Source organism: Eretmochelys imbricata, chromosome 6 (genome assembly GCF_965152235.1).
Source record: "Eretmochelys imbricata isolate rEreImb1 chromosome 6, rEreImb1.hap1, whole genome shotgun sequence".
NCBI lineage: Eukaryota > Metazoa > Chordata > Testudines > Cheloniidae > Eretmochelys > Eretmochelys imbricata.
In genome coordinates, this window is record NC_135577.1 from 105979870 (window position 1) to 105995527 (window position 15658).

Consider the following 15658-nt stretch of genomic DNA (forward strand, 5'->3'; position numbering starts at 1 on the left):
AGATGACACTGACCTTGGCAGTCTTATGGCAGAAATATTTTCAGTAGGATGAACTGTTCTTGAATAATTTCTTCAGTGTGCTATGTTAGACACACAACCATGGTTTTCATCCACATTGGTGTATGTTATGAGTTTTCCATCTACGCTACTGTTGTACAGATTTCACTGAGGCCAACAAAAATATAAATCATGTTCTCCACCTATGTTCCTGCATTGCCATTGGACACTGGATTAAAGTACGGATGCAGCAGATTGACTTGTTAAAAACATGTGCCAGATCCTCAGCTGGTGTAAGCTGGTGAAGCTCCATTGTTTTTAATAGAGCTAGGTCAGTTTACAGCAACTGAAGATCTAGTTCAGTGGACAGGACACTGAACTGGAAGCCAGAAAAACTGGGTTGCATTCCTGGCTACTGACAAGCTGCGTGATCTTGGGTAAGTCACTTTCCTGCCATAGGTCTCAGTTTCTGCATGCACTTGTGGCGATAACGATAATTACCTACTTTGTAAAATACTGTAAGACCTATGACTGAAAAAAGCAAAGTATAGTTACCCCACTTTCTTACATTAATCAGTACAATGGTCTCTTTAGCTTACATTGTGCCATAGCTCCAGGCATCATAGTATCTATCATCACTGCAGTATTTTTCCTTCTCCCTTCTCAGGTGCTAGGGCTCTCTGCATATTAAGGAGGCACCAGTTGTAGTTATATGGTTAAGGATGAGCTCAAACTTAAAGCAGGGATTCAACCTCTTTTATGCAGGAAGAATCAGCAAATCCTCTCCAAAATAATAACACTTCATCTGAGGATGAATGATTTTTTTGAGAATTTGCAAGAAGTTTCATCTTCAATTGCAAACCCTTTTTGTCCCAAACGATGTTAATAATGGACTAAAGCAGACATTTCAAACTTCCATATAATTAAAACTCATAAAATCTTGTGAATAGGCAATATATGAAGAATTATTCTATGATTACAGGTAATTTCTCCCCCATTCTTCTTCATAGCTCAGTTTCTCCTTCAGCAGAAATTGCAGAATAATGTTATACAACAGAGAATTCCATGAGGAACTGCCCTCTTTTGAAATGGCTACCATCTCCTATTATTATTCTCCATTGGACTGACTGAGGCCACAAGCTGCCTTTTGCCCAGATAGCCTTTGCCCCCATTCACTGGCTGCTCACACTGTTTCTGTTCACCTCCTTAGAGCATAGGGATTTCCCATCTTCCTTGAGAGCAGATTTACTTTATTCCTATTACAAATAATGGGAGATGATGGCCATTTTGATGGAGTACATCTTGAATCAAGGCAGCCTGCAGCAGTCTCACCATTAAAAATGCTCTCACCATTAAAAATGTATGCTTTATTTTCATTCTGAATTACTCTAGCTTCAACTTCCAGCCATTGGATGGTATACATTTCTCTGCTAGATTGAAGAGCCAATTATTAAATATTTGTTCCTCATATAGGTACTTATAGACTGTAATCACATCACCCCTTAACCTTATCTTTGTTAAGCTAAACAGATTGAGCTCCTTGAGTCTATCACTATTAGGCAGGTTTTCTAATCTTTTAATCATTCTCGGGCTCTTCTCTGAACCCTCTCCAATTTATCAACATCCTTTTTGAATGTGGACACTGGAACTGGACACAGTATTCCAGTGGTTGTCACATCAGTGCCAAATATGGAAGCAAAATATCCTCTCTACTACTTAAGATTCCCCTGTTTATGCATCCAAGGATGGCATTAGCCCTTTTGGTGACAACATCGCACTGTGGGAGCTCATGTTCAGTTGTTTACCCACCATGCCCCCCAAATCTTTTTCAGTCACTGTTCCGCAGGATTATGTCCCCCATCCTATAAGTATGGCCTACATTCTTTGTTCCTAGGTGTATAAATTTACTTTTAGCTGCATTACATTTTCAGTTTTGAAAAATAAGTGCTAAGAGTTGTTGCAAATAATTAAAAAAATATATTTTGCAAATGTTCCTATCTACAAACTATTCACCACACCAATTTTCCATGATCCTGTGCTCTTCCTACACACTAGGGACTTCTGGTAGCTATTAACATCCAATAAACTCTAACCAAAGATGGGGGTAGAGAAGTATCTGTGCCTCTCTGAATTTTTATGTCACCCAAATAATTTGACTATTTTAAGTCCTAATTGGTAAGTGCCCTTTTCTTACCTATGAAATTTTAAAAGCAATCTATTATATGTTATTGAAAGATCTGTGTAATAGATCAGGGATCAAATTTGGGACTCTTGGTTACACTGATGTAAATCCAGAGTAATTTTGCTAGAAGCTATGGTGTTACTTCAGATTTATCCAAGTGTAACTGACAGCAGAATTTGGTCAATGTCCATAAATGAAAATGTAACTTAACTTTCATTTTTCTGTCTAAATCCTTAAAAGAGTGCCTTTAGTGCAAGGTAGCAAGAAAATACTTTTAGTTTTATGGGTAAATTCTTGCTTTTATTCCCATTTTATATGAGCATTGTTTTAAATTACTGACACTACATTAGAGTATGTCAGGATGCATCAGATAAACTGATACAACCTACTATGTCCTTGAGGCAATATGATATATATGTTGCATTACATTAAACATCAAAATATGTTCTTTATATAGTACACTAGCCACTGCAGACAGAAAAATGGTACAGGTCATTATGTATACTGTATAATATTGGAAGCCATCTGCAAATAATCTAGTAAATCTCTAGACAAACTGTATATTTGCAAAGGGACAGATAGTGGACCATAGACAAATATGAAAGGGCTTTGCTCTGCCGGTTAGATCTACAAAGGAGACTTAGACTCAACATTGCAATGCATAACATTTAGGTGCCTGCCGCCTAGAGGAATCCATAGACCTGAATTAGGTGCCTAAGCTCCCTATACAATGTATACTTCTCCCCTGTTACTGGCTACTTCTTCCAGACTCTTTGCCTAGTTAGTACCAGTACGCCCCCAAGACCTTGTCAGCTATGTCTCCCTTCACTGCCATTCCCTCCTGGTTCCTAGTCCCAGTCTCTCAGTTCCTCATCCAGTCTCAGCGTTTCCCCATCCCCAACCAACTGGCTCCCAATCCCGGTTCATTTTCTTAATCAGCTATTCTTTTCTATATAGCTAAGGATGTATACCTTATGCTCATGGCTGTAGTATCTGAGTGCCTTCCAGTAGTGCATTAAAATGACGTAACTATATGTCCATCAGGTATTGCTTGTTCACTCTCCCTCTCCCAGGTGGAGAAGCATGTGCAGTGGCGGGTTTTGTTTTGGTGTCCTCCCACCGCCCAGTCCTCCCTGGTCCTGCTTTTGTCTCCTTTGCATACAAATCACATAGCTTCCTCCCCGAGACTGCCTGGGTGTCAGCTGGGGGACTAACTGAAAGCACAGGAGAAATGCTATCATTTTCAATGCCTGACCCATAGCAGCTGGGATCAGCAATTAGAGGGTAAGTCTGGCTTCACTCCACAGCCTTGGGATGGAGCATAGAATCATAGAAATATAGGAATGGAGGGGGCCCTCCATAGGTCATTTAGTCCAGTTCCCTGCACTGTGGCAGGACTAAATATTATCTCTGACAGGCATTTGTCTAACCTGTTCTTAAAAACCTCCAATGATGCAGATTTCACAACCTCCCTAGCTATCTTGTTCCAGCATGCTCAGTCACTTTGTGGTGATGGCGTGTGGGTAGTCAGGAGCTGTGAGGAGGTAAAGCACGCTCAGTTGCTTTCTGAGGATGCCACATGTACAGTGTAGTCAGCACTAGAAGCTGTGAGGGGCCTGAGCGTGCTCAGTCAGGAGATGGAATCTTTGGAGATTTTAGCTGCTAAAATCAAAGTCTCCACTGAGCATGTGCAAACTGTAATTTTTTTCAACTTGGCCAAATGTGGGCAAATTTTGACAGGGACAGAAAAAGGCAATCTCCCCAGCCAAATTTCAGGGGAGTTTGTCCCTGCTCCAAAGCATGAGGGCATTAGATTTTTTCAAAGAGGTCTCAAGAATTTTGTAACCTGGGCAGAATATATGTTCCCCTAGCCTCATTCTTAGAAATAGCTGAATTGTTTTGGCTGAAATTTTTTTTAAAAAAATCAGCCTGAGGCAGACACCTTGCATGAAAAAGTTCAGCCCAAACTGTTAAAATCTGGCAAAGTTTTAAGCAACTGAAAACAGGGTCTAATAATGGGAACTGTTGGTCAACCTGAATAACATGAGGTGTTACCAGCCATGGCTATAGTTAGTTTTCAGAGCAAAGATACTGGTGGAACTGAAAGCTGAGTCTTCAGGCTAAATAGGTGATTGCTATATACCTAAGATAGAAGTTGCATTATAAAGTGTTGTGTTATGTTGCTAGGTATTTTGATGACAATTCTTCCTATTTGTACAAAGCAGATTATAGTATGCTTGTTAAAGGAAGACTCACTTCATAATTCCATTGCAAAGTGCTTCTTCATTTAAAAATAGTTTGTCACGCTAAGGGCAAAATTGTTTCCTGGTGTAACTTGAAGTCAGGGGAGTTACACCAGTCAAGAACTGGATTCCAAATTTATATTTATTTCTTAGCTCTTTCTATAGAAACAAAAATGTTCTTCTATGAATATTTTTTAAAATGTCTTTCTATGGCAGGTTAGTATGAAATACAATTTATAGTGACATTAGGACAATTCTTCAGACTGCCTATGACAAAGGTTATGTGACTCTTTGCTGGTAATTGAAGGGCTGTCTCTCACTGAAACACAGCAATTCCATTTTTTTTTATAAGTCCTCGTGGGCTGTTATTTGTAAAAGATAACCCCAGAAAGACCTTAGAGAATGAGTTTGATGAGCTGAGATCTGAGGACCTGGAAGCAGTTGCTTTAGCATGTCCCCCTTTCCTAATCAAATTCCTTCAAGTATTTTGGTTAACACTATATCGCACTGGAGTATAAAAATACAAATTTTGAAGGTTTTTTATTTTTGTGTTTTTCCACATGGTTTTAATTTAATAACAGGAATGGATACTAATGAGGAATATTATTCAAAGATAAATAAATTGTGTTTCCTGATTTATAAGATCACATCCACATATTACAAGGAGGGTACACATCTATATCTTCCAGCATCCAATTGTTGTTGCTGCAGAGATTCTTTGTTTTTATTTCTCAGGAAGGATGAGTTTGTGACTGAGATACTGGACTATCAATCTCAGAAGATGTGAATTCTATTCCATTCTAGCACTGCATAAAAGATCCAGAGCTGCCCAAAGGAGGCTAATATCTCGGCACAGAAACATTGTGAGGTGTCCCACAATTTCACTGGCATTTGGACTGAGCCCTGAAATTCAAATCCAAACATTCCTAAATGCATGGGATTTTGGTTCAAGCCCATCATAAACCGACACAGTGTTTCCCCTCTTTTCTTTCTCTTTGTCTTAATGATGCCTCACGTTTATACGATGCTTTTCATACCAAAGCATCCGTAGGATCTTTATGAACAAAGACAGAAGTCTCTGCACCCACCGCTGAAATGCTTCTGGGGAGGAACATGACTACTGTTTAAGAGCACACAATGCACAACTCAGCAGTTTAGGCCAGAAAGTGAAGAATATCCTGTCCATGGGAATGGCATAGAGATTCTATGCAGGTAGAATGTGGGAACTTTGCCATAGCAACTTGTTCAAAAACTGCCAGTGGATCTTTAGCAAAACACAGGAGCTAAGGATGTTGTTTGACATCTCATTCCAAAAACAGCACCTCCGGCAGCACAGTATCTCTTAATGCTACTGGGAATGACTGGCTGGTGCTGAGCACAGCACTCAACTTTCCCTCCCAACTTCATCCTTAAAGGGACAATGTGATTAAAAGAACTTTAGAAAAATCACTTCCATCTGACTTTTCAAACTCCTGATGTTCAAGTGGGTTACACGCTCTAGAATCCTCTCTTCCCCTGCTTTGTAATTTGAGCACGGCTAGAGCTTCCCTCCTTTGTGAGATAAGAAAGGTGTCACACTTCAACAGCTTATGAACTCTTTGCATGATTTCAGTGTCCTCTTCAGTTTACTAATCAAAACCAGTTTTGCTGTGTATTTCTCATCCCTGGAGGGTGAAACTGTCTTCAGAAAATGAAAGCTCTCATATCTGTTAATGTGTCATCACAACTAATAGCCTGGGGACTGTAAGCAAGTTTAAATATCAGAACAATTTTGCTGGTGATTGTCTGTGATTATGGATTAAGCATGCAGAATTTATAGCATCTGATCTTCAAGCTAGATTGAACATAATGGGCCAGATCCTCAGAGGGTGTTAACTGATGTAGCTCCATAGAAGTCAGTGGAGCTCTGCTGATTTATACCACCTGAGGATCTGGCCCAGGGGGCTTTTCAAAATGTTGTTCAGATAATACATGATAGCATGGGGATGATCCAGCAGCATGCAAAGCATCTCCCACAAGTCACCAATCACACTTAGCTCTGCCGGAGCCCATCGGAGTTCAGGGCACTCAGAATAAGCCTTTAATCCAATTGAGGACCTTATAAATAATGATTGTACTCATGAGTCATGTCACTTCCAAAACTTTTTCAAGAGCAAATCAAAGTGCCAGCATGTACAAAGTCCGTCAAACATAGTAGAGCAGGCAGTTCTTTAGGGATGTGTGCCAGATCTTAGATGGGGCAAACCTACTGCAGTAAGTTGGGTTGCGTGTACTTGGTGCTGCTCTTGTTCAGAATCCTAATGACTCTGTGTCATAGAATCACTACCGTGAACAGAGCAGTTTTACTTCAGTTGTGACTGGTCTGTGCTATCGGAGGATCTAAGTGTCCCCCCCATCCACCCCTCATTGCCACGGTGAAGTTCCCAGTGGCCAGGAAGTCCTATAGATGTGCTAGCGGCCATGTTACAATACTATTGGATTTGGACTCTGCCTATGGTAACCTATCTATTTTAGGTACTCTGAGGGCTCCCATTACTGTAGTATCTGAGCATTCACCATATTTATCTTCACAACATCCTTGTGGGGAAGTGCTGCTATTCTAGTCTATGGATGGGAAACTGAGACCCAGAGAGGCAAAGTGACTTGCTAAAGAACACACAGGACAGCGGTGGCAGGGCAGAGAACTGAGCCATGGGCTCCTATGTGCCAGACTAAGGCCCTAACCACTGGCTCATCCTTCCTCCCTTGCTCACAGTAAAGAAAATATTACGCTTTCCCAGAGATTACATTAAAATGATAATGGATCCCACAAAATGAAGCAGGGAGCAGATTAATTCTGAGTGAGGTAATACTTGGATGACCGGGCTGTTATGTAATAATCAAGTTGTCATTTTACATGCAATGGAATACTATGTCAACAGATGAATTCTTGGATAGGGAAACAGTATTGTTATTTGAGTAAAGGTTTCTTCTTTGGTTACCGCCCGTCAGTTCGGCAGCAGTGATGGAGCCAAATGAAGACTTTCCAACATTTTCTGTCTTGTACCAGCTTCACGGCTTTGTTAATCTTTAAACCTTTTTGACCTCTTTAATTTTTCCCCATGTCTAGCCAATACATCCTCATTTCTAGTTCCTTGTGCTCTGGTATGTATTCCCATTTGTGGTATCCTTTCCGGGTCCATTCTTAACACACATTCAAACCACCGCAGCCATCTTTCTTGGATCATCTGTAACCGCATTATTTCTTGCCTAAGCCATTTTCTTATCACTTCATTTTTTCTTTTTGTCATCTTGAAACTCAGCATTCCCCGCAACCCGTTGATTTCTGCAGTCAATATCTATCATTTTTTGGCATTCCTCATATTCCAACTTGCTGACCCATACAGCAGTATCAGCATCAGAGTTGTCTCATATATGCTGATATTTGTTTTTACCTAAATTTCTTTAGTCTTCCAGCTTCTACAGAGTTTTCCTAATACAGTAGTGGCTAATGCGTAGCTGCACAAAGGAGGCTAATCTTCACAATTGTCACCCTTCAATACCAGTCCTTCAAGGTACACACATTTTTCCACTTGTTCTAATTTTTTTTCTCCGAGTTTGACCTTTACCTCTTCCTCTTGCCTTCCAATTGCCATCATTTTTGTCTTCTCTCCGTGCTGATCTTCAGTCTGAATTTTCTGCTTTCCTGGTCTACCTTGTCAGTTATTCTCTAAATCCTCTTTGGTCAATGCTGTGAGGTCAATGAGAGCGAAGACTTATCAGCTTTAAAAAAATGTTTGAAGGGAATGAAGTGGTGTAAGGCTCTCAAAAATACAATACAGCATGGTATAAAAGAGATCACAGCACCAAAGGAGCTATAGAAGCTGCCAAGAGTTGGATAGAAGAAAGAGGAGCACAGCAAGCCAGAGGGAGAGACTTGTCTGGAATGAGGCAAATTATACTAAAACTGTGAGCAGATAGTTTTGCAGTAGCAAAATATACCTCTGCCTACTAGAGGGGTGAAGATTAAGGGGCTGATCCTGCCACATATTGAATGATCTCAACTGCCATTGACAACATGGGGAGATGAGAATGCTCAGCCTCTCGCACGATCAGTCCCTCCATTTGTAAAAGTAATTTTGATTCTGCTCTCATTGATGTCAATGTTCAAACTTCCATTGACTGCAATAGTGCTAGACTGGGCCAAGTCAGGTACTAATAAGGTCATATTTAGGACCCAATCCTGTTAGGTGCTCAGACTTTCTGTTTCTTTCAAGAGTAGTGAGAGCTGGCAATGCTCAGCACTCCCCATACTAAGCCCACTGAGTACTGTGTGTAGTTCAGAGTCCCCGGGTTTGAGCCTGCAGAGTGCATGAAGGTTGTGCGAGAGCAGTGCTGAGCCACAGAGTGCTTGTTACTCATGAGTCAATCAAACTAAGAAAGATGAGGGCAGCAGATAATGCAGGCATTTTGCTATTGGCTGTTAGAGATACGGTTGCATTGAAACTTCCATTGCTCTCGCTTTCTTCTAAGTGCCGCTCATAAGCTCTCTCCAGTGAGCAACAGCTCCTGGCTGGCAGCAAGAGTAACTGACAGACCTATGCACTGGATTACATTTAAATACCTATGCCCTGACCACATCCTTTCTCTGCGCACACATACCCCCCCCCCCCCCCAGTGCCCAGCTCCTGTTGCTGAATGTGGCATATTTATTTCTCCACGTTGTGCTGAACTACTCCACTCAGGTGCGGCCTCATTAAAATGCTGAATACCACTGGGACAACCTCATTGACATCGAAGGGAATTGAAGGCGCTCAACACCACGTAGCACATGATTAGCTCATTGCAGAAATCAGAGCCGTATTGAGCAAACATGGCACTCTAGATCTCTTAAAAAAAAAAGGAGGACTTGTGGCACCTTAGAGATGAACAAATTTATTTGAGCATAAGCTTTCGTGAGCTACAGCTCACTTCATCAGATGCATGCAGTGGAAAATACAGTGGGGAGATTTGTTTTTTTTCTCTCCTGCTGGTAATAGCTAACCTTACCTGATCACTCTCATTACAGTGTGGTATGGTAACACCCGTTGTTTCATGTTCTCTATGTATATAAATCTCCCCACTGTATTTTCCACTGCATGCATCCAATGAAGTGAGCTGTAGCTCACAAAAGCTTATGCTCAAATAAATTTGTTAGTCTCTAAGGTGCCACAAGTACTCCTTTTCTTTTTATGGATACAGACTAACACGGCTGCTACTCTGAAACTCTAGATCTCTGTCATTTTGCCAGCAGTGCTTTGCAGCCTGCACGATCAAGACCACTACCCTCTATGATTATTTTTGTTTCAAAGGTAGTGCATTTAGTGCTTCTCAAAATGAGGGGTGGACAGCACTGGCTAGCCCTAGACAGAATGGGCGTGAACCTGCAAGGTACTGATTGCACTTAATGGGAATAGAGAGTGCTCAACACCATGGGGGAGGTGCTCAGTATCTCACAGAATTGAACCCACTGTAGGTAGCTACTGTATAAGGCTTTGGCCCACAACTTGACATCCCCCAATATTAATTTGCAACTTCACTTTGTTCCAGGCCTGGGATTTTTATTTGATTTGGTTTGGAGCTTTTTTCTTGAGCAGAGACTCAAATCCTGCAATGGATTTTATGTCTGGGACCAATTTCATCACTTTATTATAGGGAAAGCATCATGGCTACCAAAGCGTTTGAGCAGATGGGCAACCCAACTGATTCATGGGTTTGGAGGTGTGATGATATATTTACGTGATGGCCTGGTGTGTAGGTTTGTGATGTGGTGTCAGACTGACACGTGTTTGGGATGATACAACGATGGGAGGATATGAATTCGTTCTGAGGTGAACTTATCTTAAAAGCTTTTTGTAAAGATTCTACTCAGAACTTTCAGGGCCAAGTCCTGGTTAAGCCAGCACAGTGTGGATAGCAGCAGTTACTCACAAAAGGTACTAAGTGGGATCTCTGCTGCCCTAGGGCAGGTTACCAGAAGCAGAGCACTGTGGAACATTGTCTATCGCTGCTATCGCTGCTCTGTCCAGGTGCACGGTGCTACTGTCTTGTGCTTGCTGCAGATGCCCACCAGATTTTGATCCAGTCATTTTCATCTTCCACCAAACCATGTGGGAATGCTAAGCCCCATTGTGTTATCATGTGTGTCTGCTAATGCTAGTTCGTGTGCAGAGCCAAGTAATTGTGTGTGGAACTGGCACTGCTTACCCCCTTTCACACGGCCCTGCCAGCATTGAACCTGAAATATTGTTCTAGGCATTCATTAAGAATGCACTCTGTAGTTACAGTATGGAAAATACACAGAAATCACAAAGCGTAGAGACTCATCCTCTCTAGCCAATCTCTCTCTCTCTCTCTCTCTCTCTCTCATGGCAGCCCAGCTTCCTCAGTTCCTTAAAGGCCCCCTCGATACCATATCTTTTCTACCTTTTTCTCCCACCCGGGCTCAGATCTTCCTGTCATTCAAGGCTGCACTCAGCTTGCAAGGTGTGACCTTTATGCTTCCCCTCCTGTGCTGCATGGAGGGAAGAGCTGTGTGAAAACCACAACAGGTGGTTAACTGGGTGTTCGTCCTTCGCCCCTCCTCTGTATACACTCCGGCATTATCTCAATGTGATTCACCAGCCTCACTGAGATCAGGTCAGTAAGGGTACGTCTACACAGCAATCAAACACCTGCGACTGGCCCGTGTCAGCTGGCTCAGGCTACGAAGCTGTTTAATTGCAGTGTAGATGTCTGGGCTCAGGCTGGAGCACCTGAAGGTCCCAGAGCCCTAGACTCCAATTAAACAGCCCCATAGGCCAACCCACGCGAGCCCAAGCCAGCTGACATGGGCCAGCCATAGGTGTTTAATTGCAGTGTAGATGTGTACCCTAAGTGGGTGGCTGTGGGGAGGACACAGGGAACAGCTGATCTACAGTGCATGTTCTCCCTTCTGTTCTGTGTAAAGCCCACCCATAAAATATGCTGATTGGGCATTTTCACCACATTTTGTGACCCCCCCCCCCGGGGGGGAATTGCAGAGTGCAGCCTCGGAGCTCAGGTAGCATGTAACCTGAACCCAGATCTTGGTGGGTCATTTTGTGTTGGGAAACAAAATGGCCCTTTCCAGGTTTGTGGGACTTCGGGGCTTACGCAACAGACCCAGAGCCATCAGCTGGAAAGCTGGAACTGGCACAAACTGAAGACTCCCCTCTGTAGGAGCCTCACAGGATCTGAGGCTGCTCCTTAGAAAATGTCTGAATCCTTCACACTGAAGGGTCTGATACTTTTCGGCTGACTGCGCTGCAAGTAACTTTTTAACTTATATTAAGAATAAGGAAAAAAGTGAAGATGGGGGGTTATTTTGTCTCTGCTTTTGTTCTGACTTATTTACTGCAGTCACTGTTGTCTTCTTTGTAGTCAGGAAACAAAATGTTTTTGTCTTGTTGTTTTTTTCCTTTTAAAAGAAACAAGGTCTGCTCGGTTTTACTTCTCTTACCCATTTGCTGCATAGTCCTATAGTATAAACCAACTTTCCCCACCACTTCATGGGCTGTACCTTGCTGTTCTTATGCAGACAAAGCTCCCACGGACTTCAGTGGGAGTTTGTCTGAGTCAGAAGACACACTTTATATGAAAGGTACATTTATAAACAGTTTATAAAGTTAATACACATTATAATCATGTTACAGACATGAGTAGAATGTTATGGTCATAAGCACATCAGTAGAAACCGTTATAGGCAGTTATAACTAACCTTCTGAGTGTTGGACTATAGCATTTGATTAAGCATTTATTAAAACATCTGTTAGTCATTTGTGAGCCCCTTTATAAACTATTTTAAAATGTACCCTTATTATAAAATATGATGGGAGTAAGGACTGGCTCCAATATTAGAAACAAGTCATTTGTAACTAACAATTCACTTTCTAATTCTAGGTTAGCCTGAGGAGAAGGATAAAGAAACTGGCCACCAAGATGGTAATCACTAGTGGGAATGAAGATGATAAAGGCAATCAAGAAAAGGAGAGCAAAGAAGAAACCATCTTGGCAATGCTTGGGATTATTGGAACAATTCTGAACCTCATTGTGATCATTTTTGTGTACATTTACACAACATTGTGAGCCAGAAGGCACACAACGAGAACTGATGAAACGGCCTCTAACGGCGACAACAAACATTGTAGGCTATTGACATGTTGCTTAATCAGAATTGATTCTGTACTATATTACCACATCGTAAAAGCTCTGCCTGCAGGCAACGAAAGCTGAAGCACAATTCATTTAACAAGACCTTTTCACGCAGTAACAAGCTAAACTCTTCTGTCCTGCTCCTTTCCCTTTTTATTTGGGTTTGGCTTTGGGGGAATGACTGCAATTATGTAAGTAGCAGCTTTGAAGAACTCAATCTCGGATACAAACACAATAGAAAGAGACTGTACACTATTTAGAATTACTAATGTATACCGTATACTCTTAAAGATAGCTACATAGCACCGATTTGGGGTCCATTAGGTCAATTTTTTTTTCTCCTTGACTTTTCAATTTTATTTACATTGAAACTGACAGGCTTTTTATTTAGAATGAACATATGGTGCAATCATGGGAAAACAATTCTGTTGAGCAAGATCTGCCTAAAAACAACAAAATGTTGGGGGAAATAAGTGACGATTATTTTTTCTTTCTCATTTGCTTGACATTTGTGTCTGTTCATACCAATGTTTATAAATATATATTTTTAATAAATGTGCTATATTTTTAGCATGAACCAAATATTTGGAGACACTCTGGTATTCATGCAGCCTGGTTCTGTTTGGTGAAGTGCCCTTTGTTGACTATGGATGGGATGGTCTTCAGCAATTATATACCAATCTTGTTTGCAGCCATTTCATTGTAGTCTGGAACAAACTCACATCATGCTTGACTTGAAGTTGGAATGTCAGCTGAAAAGCATTGCTCTTTAATACAGGATATGGGAAAACATTATAAGGTGACCTTTATAGACTGGTTGCAGGGACATGGCTCTATTTATAGAACAATGGCAAATGAAAAGGATATTAAGGTATCTCACATGACATTCGAAAACTCATCAAATATATGGTTCTTTAAACCCCGTCCCATTAGATAAGTACCTACATAGGGAGAAGATTTGAGAGTGGAGAGATCTTGAATTAAGCGGACAGGCATAACGAGATCCAGTAGCTGGAAGCTGAAGCTAGACAAATTCAGACTAGAAAGAAGGTGTACATCTTTATATCTTTCTTTAAAATATGCTTTAACTTAACCAGAAGTTGTGGGCTTGATGCTGGAATCACTGGGTGGAAGTCTATGGCCTATGTTTTGCAGGAGATCAGACTAGATGACCACAACATTCTCTTCTGACTGTAATATTTATGAATCTCTGAGTCATTAAAAATTACATCCCACTTCTATCCTCAGATAGCCAGGGACCACACCCATTGACTTCAGCATACATGTCTGTCTGAGGATGTAATTGGACCCTTAATTGGTTGGACAGAAAATTTCTTACTAAATTATGGACCAAATTGGGTTTTCAGAGACACATGTGGAACCCACATTTAAATCAATGGGAGTTATGTGAGCTCATCTAGGGTGTAGACCAAAGCCACCCATAGTCAATGGAAAGGCTCCCACTGACATCAGTGGACTTTGGATTAGGACCCTAATTCTAGATCCTGCTCCACTGAAATAAATGACAAAACTGCCATTGATTTCATGATGCACGATCTGACCTTAAGAAGGCAGAACTTCACCCTGCACCAGAAGGGCCTGGCCCCAGAAGGCACTCAGCAATACCTCCCAGAAGGGACGTACTTGCTATCTTGTGAAGTCAGGCACTAACTGACAAACATATTAGGAAGAAGGAAAAGGTCAGCGAACAAAATTAAATGAAAGCCAACACAATTTGAAAGGGCAGAGAGAATTGTGTGATAATGATAAAGTGACAGGCCAATGAAGCCTTGAAAGAGTGAACACATGAGCGGAGGTCTGAATAGAAATAGGACAGACTAGGAAGGGGGCTTATGCAATTAGGGGAGTATAAGGCATAATTCATCCATGCTTGTAAAGTGTTTTGATAACAGCTGATCTTTGGGAATGCAAAAAAGTATTATTAATGTGTTTATTGTCAGCTTGATATCACCTGGATCGAGCTGGTGCTGCATCCTGGTTTTGTCATTTTGAAGAATGGGTAAGGTGCTCAGAGAGTGTGTATGGGCATTCTTTCTTTGTTCTGAATCAAAAGCCAATGAATAAACAATATCGGCCCCAGCCCTGCAGTCCTTACTCAGGCAAAAACTGCCATTGATTTCGCTATGTGTCAGCATATCCCTGCTCCATTGGTACTGCCATCCCAAAACGCATGCATAAACTCCCACGGCTGTGTTACCTACCATGAAATCTGTTTGCCCCCTTTCCCACGTTGGGATGCTCCCATCAGTGACAAGCACACCTATCTTCTATATGGCAGCATTGAACCCCTTCCCCAGTGCCTCCCCAAAATGTACCGGGATGATTCTGAAAGTCTGAGGCGCTTACACATCTTATTTGACAGAGGGGATCTCAAACCCAGGGCCAGCCCCAAAAGAAAGGAGCCTCTAATTTGAACCAGCAGTATTTAAATACTGATTGCTTATCTTAAAATCAAAAGCTAAGAACTTGCAGAACCTACTTCTTGGAGATTTAGTAAGATAGAATCAGTCGTGCCAACCCTGAATGTGCAAACAACATGAGACAGGGCCTAGCAAATCTTGAGATTGGTTTAAAACCCATGAAAATGTTGTAAAAATTAATACATTTGGGGTTCTTTTTATTTGCCATCTGGGTTTTGAGCTGTTAGGGTTCACGTTTACAATCAAGAGGGCTAGACACTTACTTTTTTTTTTAAAGGAAAGGCAAGATGATTTTGTAATCACAACACCCCAGGGGCTGGGGCTTTAAGAAAACCACCAAATATCACAAGCCCCACAATAAAATAATGAGAATTGATGACACTGTAGAATACACTTGTGACCGGTTGCCTGGATGGGCCACACTGAGAATATTATACTCAGGGCAAGGAATAGGGCAGACAATCCCCCAAACTTGTAGTTTGTTCTATAATTAGATTCACCAAGACAATGACAAAACAGTGTCTGTAATACCACACTGGTCACCAAGAATCGGAATACAGTCCCCTTTAAGCATTCCAGCCCTTGACTTCCATCCAGATAGCCAA

At 41.5% G+C, this 15658-nt stretch overlaps 1 protein-coding gene across 2 annotated transcripts in view; it reads left to right on the forward strand.

The window, feature by feature from the left end:
- Positions 1 to 12595, forward strand: part of TUNAR (transmembrane neural differentiation associated intracellular calcium regulator) — a 33457-nt gene extending 20862 nt beyond the window's left edge. For both annotated transcript variants that reach the window (XM_077820762.1, XM_077820761.1), the window contains exon 2: positions 12361 to 12595. In XM_077820762.1, the coding sequence (XP_077676888.1) occupies positions 12400 to 12546 (147 nt within the window). In that variant the 5' untranslated portion in view covers positions 12361 to 12399 and the 3' untranslated portion in view covers positions 12547 to 12595. The remainder of the gene's footprint in view (positions 1 to 12360) is intronic.
- The last annotated feature ends 3063 nt before the right edge of the window (positions 12596 to 15658 follow it).